This window comes from Thamnophis elegans, chromosome 7 (assembly GCF_009769535.1).
Source record: "Thamnophis elegans isolate rThaEle1 chromosome 7, rThaEle1.pri, whole genome shotgun sequence".
Classification (NCBI taxonomy): domain Eukaryota; kingdom Metazoa; phylum Chordata; class Lepidosauria; order Squamata; family Colubridae; genus Thamnophis; species Thamnophis elegans.
Genome location: NC_045547.1, coordinates 49,843,079 through 49,857,337, shown reverse-complemented (window position 1 = coordinate 49,857,337; position 14,259 = coordinate 49,843,079). Strand labels below are relative to the sequence as shown.

General features: G+C 38.0%; 1 protein-coding gene across 4 annotated transcripts in view; it reads left to right on the top strand.

Moving 5' to 3' along the window:
- The window catches only part of TBC1D30 (TBC1 domain family member 30), a 42,396-nt gene extending 30,191 nt beyond the window's left edge, over positions 1-12,205 (top strand). For 2 of the 4 annotated variants that reach the window (XM_032222055.1, XM_032222057.1), the window contains 7 exons: positions 309-477; positions 1,793-1,898; positions 7,113-7,219; positions 7,314-7,453; positions 8,308-8,514; positions 8,718-8,774; positions 10,127-12,205. In XM_032222055.1, the coding sequence (XP_032077946.1) occupies positions 309-477; positions 1,793-1,898; positions 7,113-7,219; positions 7,314-7,453; positions 8,308-8,514; positions 8,718-8,774; positions 10,127-10,854 (1,514 nt within the window). In that variant the 3' untranslated portion in view covers positions 10,855-12,205. The remainder of the gene's footprint in view (positions 1-308; positions 478-1,792; positions 1,899-7,112; positions 7,220-7,313; positions 7,454-8,307; positions 8,515-8,717; positions 8,775-10,126) is intronic. The other 2 variants (XM_032222056.1, XM_032222058.1) reach the window with 1 other exon arrangement.
- Positions 12,206-14,259: the final 2,054 nt, after the last annotated feature.

Here is a 14,259-nt window from a genome sequence, read left to right as displayed (position 1 = left end):
GGGCCGTTTTTTGCTCATTTCTGCCCTCCCCAGCTCCCAGGAACTCTCTGAAAGCCTTCTAAAAGTTATGCACGGCCATTTTGGTGAAGGGGCGGAGTTTCGGGAGGCCAAAAATGCTGTATTCGGTGTATAAGACACACCCAAATTTTCAGCCTTTTTTTTTTTTTTTTGAGGGAAAAAGGTGCATCTTATACTTCGAAAAATATGGTAGCTTGGTATCATACTACAGTTCGGTACTCGATCCATTTTTGTGTTAGGATATGCAGAAGAGACAGATGGTGGTTATTTTCCTTTTTTTTCTGTTTCAGGTGGGTATGAACCCCCACTTACAAATGTCTTCACTATGCAGTGGTTCCTGACCCTGTTTGCTACATGCCTTCCTAACCATACAGTTTTAAAAATTTGGGATTCTGTATTCTTTGAGGGTTCAGAAATTATACTAAGAGTAGCATTGGCTATTTGGGCAAAACTCGAAGAGTAAGTATATTTTCACTTTATGTCTAAAAATAAGCTTGATAAATTTTGTAGAAAAGCTCTTTGAAATGTTATTTAAGTACTGAAAGTTATTGTTATGCACCTTCATTTCCCCCTTGTAGCATAAGATTTTGCTTTGAATTTCTCTGTTTCACCATATCGATACATTTTCCCTCTTTCAATGAGGCTATGTTCACTTGCTCATGGAAAAGGCAGTTGTTGGGTTGGAATCTAAAACCTTTGCTTTAAATTGAATTATTCTGTTCAGTGATGCTTTACTAGGTACATGAGAAACTGTGTGGTCTACATTATTAAAGTGGTGGCGATGATTTGTTTTTATATGCTGCCTCTTTTACCAGAATCAAAATTGAGGACATACCCTGTTTCCCTAAAATAAGACCTAGCATGTTTTTATGCCTGTGCCTAATATCAGCCCTAGCCTCAAAACAAGCTCTACTTAAGAGCTTGTGCAGCCACCCGCCCATTCTGCCATGAGGCTAGGGGTAGTGGATCTGCCCTACATGCCCTGCGTTGGCTTACCTCAGGGCCTCCACAGCCAGGGCTTCTGTGCCCCCGACACCTACATCGCGGCAGCAGTACCAGCAACCATGCACAGAAGGACCCCAACTAGCTGCCGACCCACTTCTTCTGCTTGCTTGTAGATTCCGCAGAGCAGGAGGCCGAGTAGTATGCTGGTGCTGTGGCCACAAGGTGAGTCATGTGTCGGGGTATGGATGGCCTGACTATGGGAGGCTTGAGGTAAGCCGGTGTAGGCACATAGATCAGCTCCACCCCTTGCCTTAGCTTGTAGCTGCGGCACACACGCGTTGCTTGGCCTTTTGCTCAGTTGCAGCTGCGAGCAAGCAGAAGTGGGCTGGCAGTCGTGCAGGCTCCTGCTAGACATGGTTGGAGCCACTGCCGTGAGGCAAAACAAATGTCACGGCATGAATGGCCTGGCTGTGGGAACCCTGAGGTAAGCCATTGCAGGGCAAATGGGGCAGCTCCACTCCCACGCCACGGTGGCACTGGTATGCTGCACAGCCACCTGCCCTGCCACGAGTAAGCAGAAGAAATAGGTCTAATGTATATGGAAAAAAATAAGACCCCCCTAAAAATAAGTCCTAGTGCTTATTTTGGGGCCCAAAACAAAATAAGACCAGTCTTAGTTTTGGGGAAACACAGGTAGTCCAATTTATACATACAGGCCAGCCTTAAATGTAGTCCTAAAAAAGCAAGAAAAACATCTTAATAAAGCAAACAATGTACAATATAGGATTACAATATGTATAGTGACAAAAATATTTTTGTTGTGATGCAGGCAGGTCAATTCTTGTGAAACTGCAGATGACTTCTATGGCACCATGGGAAAATTAACGCAGGAGATGCTGGAAGATAAACTCATTGATAGCAATGAGCTCATGCAGGTTAGTAAGGAAATATGAAATTAGATTGGACTTAAACCAACGTAATACATTCTGTTAAAAATATTAAAAGTTAATTAAGTCACAGAGTCAAAGACTCAATCACTGACTTTTCTAAGTAAAACTGAGAAAGATTGCTTCAATCCCAGTGGAACTACTGTCATATCAGTCAGTGAGAAAATTGGGCTAACGATTGACATGAAATCCAAATTTCTATATATGTAACTGTTAAAGCTCTAGTAAAATTCTTAATCACTCTCTCTTAATAGCATATTGTTAATAACAGGATTCATTAAGGTAATATTTGCTTTCTATCAAACTTTGGCAAGTATATTAAAGCAAAAAATCTTATGAAAAATACAATATGTTTTTTTAAAATATAAAATGGTTGTCCATGTAACTCTATCTATTCTCAATAATGTTTTAGATGTTAGTTTGTATAGCAATTTTTTTGGCTAAGGAATCCTGAGAACAAATAGTAAAATAACTAGGGCTGAGAATCACTGCTATAATGAGAAATACGTGGCAAATGTCAGCTTAAACTGCTCTCCAATCAGTTATGGTCTCCATTTTAGTGGTTTTGACTGATGTGCAAAATTACAATATACAGTCTTTTATGGCTACTAGTCAAGACTTCAAAAAATACACTGAATAGACAAATCTGGATTGTTTGCAGTCCAGATTTCTTAGCCCCCTAACATTTGTCAGAACAAAATTAATCTAATACCGTTAAGATAGTGACTCCTTATCCTCTTCTCTCAACAGCTAAGTCTTTATTATTTTGAAGATATTGCTGAGGAAGTGAAAATTATGTATTTCATTTCAGAAGAAAAATATGTTATGGCTAGAAATGAAAACTCGCTGTGTGTGTGTGTGTGTGTGTGTGTGTGTGTGTGTGTGTGTGTGTGATTAAAAAACCCACTCACTGTCCAGAGATCAACAACACTAATGAAATGATATAGTCATTGTTTTATTTATGGAACAGATCATAAGAAAAAGGTTGCTATTGAAATAAATAATTTCTAGATTCCCTCAGACTCCTGCTCAGGAAAGAAAGTGGTAGAATAATAATGAAGAGACGATAACACTAATGTAGGGCAGAATTTACACTTGCAGTACATGGGGGAGAGGTTGTTTACACATTTGTTGATTTTGTGCTGCTGAATTGCTTGCCCGCCACTATCAGTATAATGTCGGATTTTTCTCATTTTTCATGCACGATACACTGTTTGAGGTCTAGCAGATTTGCATATTAAGCCACAGGTTTTTAATCAAATTTATTTAAAAATGTAATGTAATCCAGAATTTCCCCCCAAAAAAAGTTTTCATAATTTCATCTGGCATTATTTACTGTATGCCTTTTGTTCATTTCTTAAAATTGCAACACCTGTTAGTCCAGAACAAATTTCAGTTTGCAGAGGCTTTTCAATAAATGTGTTTTATTTTCCATTTTCATTTCGTACAGTCACATATATACTGTGCATAACCGGGGCCATATAACATTAAACAATAAACACAGCCATTCCTCTTGTCAACAATACCCCCAAAAATACAAACCCAATGTACCACTTCGACCCTCCATACACCCTTTCTTTCGCCCCCCCTCCAACTTTCCTTCTTCCCTCCAACATTCCCCTCTACCCTACTTCCCCTCCCCCACTATCACTCCTCTCTCCCAGTACACTCCCTCCCTTCCTTCTCACCCTCCCTCCCGTCCTCTCTCCCACCCTCTCTACCCCTCTTTCTTCTAGCCCTCTACTCCTCCCTTCAGTGTATTTCTACTATCTATTAATATATTCAGCTTGTCCTATTTTTACAGTGAAATTAAAGAGCAACAGTATACAAGTGCAATCGTGTTACTATAAAATCTAACACATACTATATATCCCCCTCCCCCCTCCCCACTAACACCCCACCTCCCTTCCCCCCCCCAACTTCCCAGAGCCCGTACACGGTATAGGTTTTTAACAAATACAGTCAAAAATATATTAAGACAAAGGAAATAAAAAAAAGAAGTTAATAACATCTCTGCATTAAACTCAGCTTCTTCCTGTTGCACTAACTTTAAGCAGTTTAGATTATTCCTAATCTTAAGCATAGGCTATCTGTAATTTCTTAGTCCCGTATTTGTTTTGTATATAGTCAATCCATTTTTTCCAGTCTCGTTTGTATCTCTCATTTGAATGGTCTTTAAGATATGCCGATATTTTAGCCATCTCGGCTAGGTTTGTGACTTTCAATGTCCACTCTTGAGTTGTAGGCAAGTCTTCCTTCTTCCAGTATTGCGCCACCAACAGTCTTGCTGCCGTTATTAAGTGCAGAACCAAATTAGTCTCTACTGCTGTAAATTCAATACATATACCTAATAAAAATAACTGAGGAGTAAACTTTATCCTTCTTTTAAAAATATTTTGCATAATTCACCACATTTTTATCCAAAATGCCTTAACCTTTTGACAAGTCCACCATATATGAAAATATGTAGCATCGAGAGAACCACATCTCCAACATTTAGGCTGTACATTCGGGTACATAGAAGCCAGTTTTTTAGGATCTAAATGCCATCTATAAAACATCTTATAAAAATTTTCTCTCAGATTTTGTGCTTGTGTGAACTTCACATTTCTTACCCATATTCTTTCCCATGTATCCAACATTATTGGTTCTTCAATATTTTGAGCCCACTTTATCATACAATCTTTAACTAGTTCTGTTTCCGAATCCATCTGTATTAATACATTATATATCCTCTTTATATGCATTAAACTTTGATCTCTTATTTGTTTAAACAAATAATCCTCAACTTTGATAAAACCAGTTTTTTGGTCTATTTTCCACCTGGCCTGTAATTGGCCATACTGGAACCATGTTTGAACTAACTTGCAAAGGGTTATATTTAGAACAATATTTGAGAATAAGGAATCAGTATACCGTATATACTCGAGTATAAGCCGAGTTTTTCAGCCCACTTTTTGGGCTGAAAAAAGCCGCCTTGGCTTATACTCGAGTCTACAACTGGATCCGGCAGTGCTGTTGCCTGTTGGAGGAGGAGGAGGCGAACCAGCCTGCCATCGCCGGCCACCGCCAGCCCCGCCGCTCTTCCCGACCCCTTCCAAGCCCCACAGTCCAGCGGATGGAGCAGAAGCAGCCCCGGGGCTTCGCTGCTCCATCCGCTGGACTGTGGGGCTTGGAAGGGGGTGGGAAGAGCGGCGGGGCTAGCGGTGGCTGGCGATGGCAGGCTGGAATCCCCTCTCCAAGGGATCCCCGTGCAGAAAATGCGGGGAGCAACAGCGAAGCCCCGGAGCTGCTTCTGCTCCATCCGCTGGACTGTGGGGCTTGGAAGGGGTCGGGAAGAGCGGCGGGGCTGGCAGTGGCCGGCGATGGCAGGCTGGTTCGCCTCCTCCTCCTCCAACAGCACTGCCGGATATCCGCCCAACGCTGCGGGGGCGCCAGCGGGAGCTTTGGCGGCTTCACCTCAGCCGCAGCGCTGGGCAGCAAATGTGTTGGTGCTGTTGGAGGAGGAGGAGGAGGAGGAGGAGAAGGCAATAGCACCTGAGGACAGGACAAGAAGCAATGGAAACTTGTCAGAAGGAGACTCAAGCTGGAAATAACGAGAAATCTGACAGTAAGAACAATTAAAATCCTAGGAAAATGTCCTTTCATGAAAAATTACTTTTTCAGTTAACTCTGCCTGACATTAGTTGGGCAAACAGAAATATTAGTTGGCCAGTTCTAAAAGGGAGCACCAGAAAGAACTTAAAATATTTTTTAAGAGAGCTGGGTTTTTCATTTATATTATATGTATGAACAGAATTAACACAAATTGCAGATACCAATCAAACATAAAGAAAAAAAGGATGAAATAATGCTCATTTTTAAAAACTCAGTGAAAATAAAAACAATATACCAAGAAGGTGGCATACTGGTTGTGATTTGATCTCTTCGGGGGATCCCGGGTATCCCCTATACAAGTATTTTAATATTGCAGACTTGTAGTATTATAAGTCATACTGATATTATAGAACACTTTAATTAAGCGGGTCCCTTGAATAAACATAACTTTGAGTTTCAAATAACACTGATTTTTTATTTTTGAAATTTACCGTAGCTGCTGCATTTCCCACCCTAGGCTTATACTCGAGTCAATAACTTTTCCAGCTTTTTGGGGTAAAATTAGGTGCCTCGGCTTATATTCGGGTCGGCTTATACTCGAGTATATACGGTATTCTAATAAAAATATCTAAAATCAAGCAGTATATATAAATTTATTTTATAAAGACAATTCAATTCCCATTATTTTTCACATCAATGTGAAAGATTGTGCATGAAGAATTACCTGACCAAAATAAAGAACAAAATGAGTTTTTGAAAATAATACTGTAAATCTGAAGGATAGCTTGCCCCCTCTACCCTGTGGAGACTTTATTAACTAGTCTTATAATATCCAAAATTGCCTTATCAATGTTTTTTCAGTCCTAAGTATGTATTACAAGCATTTTCAAGTTTTCAGGTTTTTTTACTATTACTGTCATAATAAAATCTTGATAGTTTTGATTATTTATTGGATGACCAACTGTAGAAGTACTGAAAAAATGAGAAACCAACTTGACACAACAGAGTTAGTATTCTTGTTGTGATATAATGCACTATAGTAATTTCACTGAACAAGCTGAAACCATTTGCACAAATATTAGCCCAAAGTCACTTAATGAAGTGTTGAGATATTGAGAAATCCATAAAAGAGAAAATTTCTTTATATAAGTAACAGACATATTTCTACGAATATATCAGTTGCAGTTGATACAGACTCTGTCTTTAAAATTGAAATCATATAGTTCAGACTCCAATGCATTGAGGACAAATGCATTTAAGGTATAAAATAAGTAGCTGGTTTGCTGTGCAAACAAATTCCTTTGAATACAAGAAATACATGCATTCACAGCTTTTTCATTATTTTCAGCCTAACATTTCTATTATCTCCATTGGTTATTTCAGGAGTTGACTGGTTATATTTCTTGTGGATTATTCTTTGTAGTTCCTACAGATAATTTTTGTTGCATTCGTAAAAATCAAGCTTTTCATATTTGCTTTTGTAAATGTGGAAAAGTTATTGCCTAATCTTGCAAACATTATGGGGATTACCTTGTATTTGTATTTGCATAAAAAGTGTCCCAAAGGCATTCTTTTCTTCAGTTTCTTTTCTCTCTTTTTTCATAGATGGTTTATTCTATGGCCCAGTTCCCCTTCCCTCAGCTATCTGAATTAAGGGAGAAATATACATACAACATTACACCATTTCCTGCTACGGTAAAATCAACTGCAAGGTAAGGCATTTTCTGACTTTTTGTCGTGTAAGTAAAGAAAGATAGAGCTTAAGGAATCGCTCAAATTATTATTCTGTATGCCCTCGGTTTTTAGCCGACTGGGAAAAATAAAAGACAGCGATGAAGAAAATGAAATAGATGATGAAGACTCCCTAGCAAATGTTATTGGATGTCTTGGACCATTTAGTGGATTTTTGGCTCCAGAATTACAGAAGTATCAAAAGCATTTCAAAGGTAAATATTAATTTCTTAAATTTCAATAATTTTAAAGGAGGGCGGTTCAGTTGCTTTATGAGGCTTTGTTGCTGAGACTAATTTCATTTCCTCAATTCTTATTCCCAGTTGGATCTAAGTTGATAATCAAATATCCAAATAAAAAGTCACTGCAGTTGTGCGGCCTTTAAGACAATGATGTGATGTGTCTAGCATCTATGGCAAGGGTTAGACAATATAGAAATCAAAATGTGGCCCCTGAACTTTACTTTTTGCATCTCCTAGTTCCTCTGCCATTGCTCTATTGGAATTTGCCAGGAAAACATCGAAAAACTGAAGCAAGGTCTCTAACTGTGCCTTCATTTCTATTGATATTATAAACAGCATATTGCTTTTGGCTGTAATAAAGCTTTTGTTTGCAAATTCATTGAAAGGTATTGCAAGAGGTATCTTTCCCCAAAGACTACAAAAATACAAACCCCAGCCCTGCAAGTGACATTATAAGGCCAGCCTGACCATCACCGTTTACAGACACTGAAAATAATATTTTAAATAGAAAAAAAGATCTTCGGTTGAGAAGTCCCCACCTACAGTCATATGATATGATGATTGGATCTTATGAGTTCATTAAGGAATTGGGTTTTTTATCAGTACCTTTCCATGGCTGACTGTATGCTACATTCTAAAATAACCTGTTACCCTCAGCCAAGTATTTATCACTAATAAATCAGTACTTTTTCAAGGTATTTACATGTTTTGATTCTAGACCATTTCTGTATGTAGGACTTTTAAGTTTTCTAATTCAGTTAGGTGGAAAGTGGTAGCTTCAACTGTCTCATTGTGAGCTGACTGATATATTTCTAATGTTTTCCCAGACCATAATCAAGAACACAGTTTAGGCTCGAGTAACATTGCAGAACTAAGTCCTGGTGCAATAAATGCTTGCCGAAATGAATATCATGCAGCTTTTAACAGTATGATGATGGAACGTATGACAACTGATATCAATGCATTGAAAAGACAGTATTCTCGGATAAAAAAGAAGCAGCAACAGCAGGTTCATCATGTGTATATCACCGCAGGTAAATTAATAATTGGAAGGAATTATTAGTTCAAGTTGTACTTGTATTAAGAAGCAAATCACATTTGTATTCAGTTTAGTTTGCAGTGTATAAGAAGAAGAAGAGGAAAAAAATGAGATCTGTCAGCGTGACTGAAATAATCTCATCTGATGGTGAAAAGATACTTATAAAAGAGTTTATAATCTTTGTTTTTCTTTTGTTAGGGTCTGAAGATGATGACCTTGGGATAGTTTTAGATCCCAGGGACCAGCTGAATAATGGTATTTAAAGATATCTGTGCTATTTGGGTTCCAGGGTCTTTAGTATTGATTTCACTAACACTTCTGGCATCCTTGGATTTGGAATACAAATTTCTAAAAACCTAACTAGATACTAAGCAGCAGCCTGAACTACTGAAGCATTACAAGAATAAATTGATTTAGTGTATAAAGACTTTTGATCTAAATCCTGTAAGTTTATATATATGTAAACATGTTTTTTTCACAGGCTTATACACTGCTTCAGTTAGAATAAATAGAAATAGTTAATGGTCATATTGTCTGTGGGATTAACAATGGAGGCCTTGCATTTTCACTTACCCTCCTGTGATAACCTCCTGCACTGGTGCAATAATGAAAGTGTTTGCATGCTGTATCTTGCTCTCTTCTCTGTCCGTAAGGATGGATGGTCAGGACAGTTGATCTGAATGTCACAGGGCAGGATCTTTTTAAAAGTTTGAGAAATGCAATACAATTACATTGTCAAACCAAAACAAAAAATTCATTTTCCAAGATTGCCAAATCTTCCTTTTACTAACCTTTTCCAATTACATAGTTTAGTTACATTGATTATTTTTGACATTTTGATGTGCTTTGAGAATACCATATTCAATTAATCAACCTTCATTGCATAAGATGAGGTATGACATGGCTTTTATAAATGTAAGTTAAAGATATCTAGCATCTTATTGACATGATTTAGTTAACCTAAGTGGTAATGGAAACATAATTACTTAAATTATTATTGTGGTGTTTATTCATTGACTAAAAAAAACCTACCTTAATTCATAGATTAATTATTGCAGCATTTATATTAGATTTCACATTAACATCTATTCTGATCATCATTGCTAGGAAAAATGTATTTTTATGTGGCTTTACTTTGGGATAGGTGACAGCAGTAGCAGTGCATAAGAGAATGGAATTTTTTGGGAGGAGAAGGAAAATTCTGAAGAGTCACTCCCAGTTATTGCAAATGGGAGAGAGAGAGAGAAAGAGAGACAAATAGTTTCAAGGCTGCTTCCTATATACAACACCTTTCCTTTCATTTTTAGAAATGTTAATTAAAATTACTTTCAGTATTTTCTGAAAATAGTATTTTCTATTTTTTGCACTCATTTTTTTTAGTGAATAAAATTGCAGCCAATCATAATGCAGTGTTTACTTGTTGGGCAAGATAGATGACTCAGGTTTGGTTTTTAAAATAATGTAGAATGTAAATGAAATGAACATTCCTCTTCTTCAAATCCTACCAGTCTTTACTTTTGTGTCTACAACACAATCAGAAAATGGTCTTTCTATTTGCCATGTCTCTTTCAACAGCATACTTTTAAATACATTTTTTAAAATTTCAGATAAAGGACCAGTTACCAGTCTTATGCCTTCTCAGGTGAACCATTCTCCAGTAATCAACCATCTTTTGCTAGGGAAGAAGATCAAACAAACCAGCAAGTCTGCCAGAAACAATGTTCCAAGCCACACTGGGGGAAAGATGTTACCAGGTCCGCATGAAGATATTAAAGCAAAGCTAAACTCTCCATGGCGCACTCACATGAGGGTACATCGAAAGAACCTAGCGCGAGCCAAAGGCCACCTGGGCTACGGAGATACAATAGGACTAATAGAGGAACAGAGCGAACACGGGAATGCTAGCAGTATTAATACAAAAGAAACTGCAAATAAATCTAAAACTATAGAAGGTGATGGGAACATTTCAACAGATGGACAATCTCCTGAACCAACTTATAAAGATAATGATTCCAGTGTCTACGTATCAGAGGTCCAGCAGAAGTTGGAAACCTTGGAACTTACACAGAATAGTAGAGATGGTACTGACGATGAAACACACAGTTCTGAGTTGCCAAGTTTAGCCAATGACAGTGGAATAGTGGCAAAATCCTGCACTTCTAAGCCACAGGTCTTTTGTCCTTTCCCTAGTGTCAAGCCACTCAGAAAATCAGCTGCAGCCAGAAATCTAGGATTGTATGGCCCAAATGAAAGAACCCCAACTGTACACTTTCCACAAATGAGTAGGAGCTTTAATAAGCCTACAAGTGGTAACAGTGGGTCTAAAAAACGATGATATGTGAAACAACTGGCACTTCATTAGTATAATTGTTACATACCATTATTGTAGGTTTTATTTCCAATATACATAACCAATTTCACTGTATTTAAGTAAATGACAATACTTATTATGCTTTATGCTTCCAAAGGGATTTATAATTAACTCTTTCATTGGAAATAATGAAGATAAACCACTTATGTATACATTATACAAAAATAATTGGTTTTTTTTAATGTAGAACTACATAGTGGCATAATTCTTTTTCACATTAAAAATTGTCTTGCAGCATGAAAAATGTTTGCCACTTTATAGATAATAGCCATAGGAAAGAACTTTAGAAAGTTTAATTCTAAACTGTTCGGTCAAGAATTCTCAAATACCTGAAGGGCAATCTTTAACTTTATTCACATCCAAAAAATATTATCAAGACTTCCAGTGGCTTACTAACAGACATCCTTAGCAACTTAGAAGAAAAGTGCTTGTCATCTGTATTCTAAAACTTAACATATTTAAACACCTGCATTTTCAGTTTTCTGCCACTGCTAATTCTTTTACATAATTTTATCAGGCTAAGAGAGATGTTAACACATTTTATTTTTTACTTATCCTGTGTCGCTAATTATTTTTAATAAGTCACAATGATTGTAGGGAAGACATTCTTACATCTGGTTCTTTTTATCATTTTCAGCAGCATTTGCTGTTACAGGAAATATTCTTGGCCTAATCCTAGATTACTCAAATTTAAACTGAGGGAGCTTATTCTCAGATAAGTGAATAAAGGATACCTGACAATTAACCAACCTTCCTTAAGTCAGATTCGGTGTAATGCTTTCCCTAATGTGTCAGCTTGCCAGTTAAGCAAAGTCATGTTTGTGTCTCTGTACTTTTTAAAGTACTTTTGGCAGCTAAGGGGTTTAAGCGGTTTTCTCCATACATTGCTAATTCTGTCCACACTTGTAGTGAAATGATTGATTCAGAAGTATGAAGAGTTTGAATCTAGTGTGCATTTTGCAGTATAAAACAGAATGAGAAATCTGTGTCTTTTTACTGAAATGCGGTTCCAACAGTCTCATTATTAGCTACCGTATGTTGCTTTGACATAGCAGGAAAAGGAACTTTTTAGATGTTTCTGGACTACACATTCTCAACTCATGATATAAAGACTGTTAAAAGTCTTTAGTCTGGCAAGTATTATAAAATGTCGGATTTATTCCTTGTTGGCATTTTTAAAACAAAACTTTTTATTTTTAGTGCTAATTGATCAGGAGTGTGTAGAATCACAGAAGAGTTTTCTGTGCTGCTCTAAATACAGGTAGTCCTCAACTTACAACATCTTGTTTAGTGACCATTCAAAATTACAATGGCCCTGAAAAATGTGACTTATGACCATCCCCCTGGTCATGTGATCAAAAATCAGATGTTTGGCAACTGGTTCATATTTATGAGTGTTGCTGTTTCCCAAGGTCATAGGATCACCTTCTACAACCTTCTGATAAGCAAAGTCAATGGGGAAGCCATATTCACTTAAGAACTTATTGTTGCTAACTTATCAACTGCATTGATTCACTTAACAATTGTGGCAAGAAAGATTGTAAAATGGAGAAAAAAACTCACTCAACAAATGTCTCACTTAACAACATAAATTTTGGGCTCAATTGTCATAAGTCGAGTACCAGCTGTACTCAAGGTTTGGTCTGATGGAAGGTAAGACATGAGACTATTTTAGAAAAACAGTACATACCGTGTTTCCTCGAAAATAAGACAGGGTCTTATTTTCTTTTGATCCCCCAAAATAAGCACTTGGCCTTATTTTCGGGGAGGTCTTATTATTTTTGAGGTGCAGGAGGCGACAAGTGTGGTCACCTCATGGCTGCTTGCTGTATTGCAATATTTTAGGGGATGGCTTATTTTAGTGCATGCACTCAAAAACCTGATTGGGTTTCTTATCCAGGGAGATCTTATTTTCAGGGAAACAGGGTAGAAAGTAGCCTCTCTTTTGTCCCTTGAATACACTATACAAAGCATTTGCATTTCTAACTACTTAAAATTTGCAGAACTTGAGGTTAACTGATAGCAAATGAATTAATTGCAATATTCTGGAAAAGATATCTTTCTGAAATACTTTGCATGAGTTAAATAAGAACATTAGAAATTTATTTCATAAGATAATTCTCGGAACAGAATATTTGTGGACTGTTAATGCAATCAAAATGATAAGTGCTACAATTACAGTAAAGTTATTTAATAATAATGAAACGCAGTTGGTAATACAATACAATACAATAGCAGAGTTGGAAGGGACCTTGGAGGTCTTCTAGTCCAACACCCTACCTAGGCAGGAAACCCTATACCATTTCAGACAAATGGCTATCCAACATCTTCTTAAAGACTTCCAGTGTTGGGGCATTCATAACTTCTGGAGCCAAGCCGTTCCACTGATTAATTGTTCTAACTGTCAGGAAATTTCTCCTCAGTTCTAAGTTGCTTCTCTCCTTGATTAGTTTCCACCCATTGCTTCTTGTTCTACCCTCAGGTGCTTTGGAGAATAGTTTGACTCCCTCTTCTCTGTGTTAACCCCTGAGATATTGGAACACTGCTATCATGTCTCCTCTAGTCCTTCCTTTCATTAAACTAGACATACCCACTTCCTGCAACCATTCCTCATGTTTTAGCCTCCAGTCCCCTAATCATCTTTGTTGCTCTTCTCTGCACTTTTCCTAGAGTCTCCACATTTTTTTACATTGTGGCAACCAAAACTGAATGCAGTATTCCAAGTGTGGCATTACCAAGGCATTACAAAGTAGTATTAACACTTCTTATGATCTTGATTCTATCTCTATTTATGCAGCCTAGAACTGTGTTGGCTTTTTTGGCAGCTGCTGCACACAGCTGGCTCATATTTAAATAGTTGTCCACTAGGATTCCAAGATTCCTCTTACAGTTACTACTATTGAGCAAGGTACCACCTATACCTGGGATGGCGAACCTATGGCACGCGTGCCACAGGTGACACACGGAGCCATTTGGGCACCCTGTTTTAAAGCCATTTTGCACCCTCTCCAGGCTCCAGAGGCTTTATAGGATCCTGGGGAGGGCAAAAAGAGCCTCTCCCCCCCCCCCGGCGGCCCTCCAGAGACTTCATGAGCTTCCCTGAAGCCTCTGGAGCGCAAAAAAAAAAAAAAACGGCCCTATGGGCAAACCGGAAGTTTGGGAACGGACTTCCAGTTTGCTCGGAGGTCATTTTGACTGCTCTGGAGGCTTCAGGGAAGCCTCCTGAAGGTCCCTGAAGCCTCCGGAGGGCTTCCAGGAGGGGTGGGGAAGGCTGTTTTCACCGCCCCCAGGCTCCTATAAAGCCTCTGGAGCCTGAGGAGGGTGAAAAAAGCATGCAAAAAATGGGGAGTCATGCCTGTAGTGTGTGGG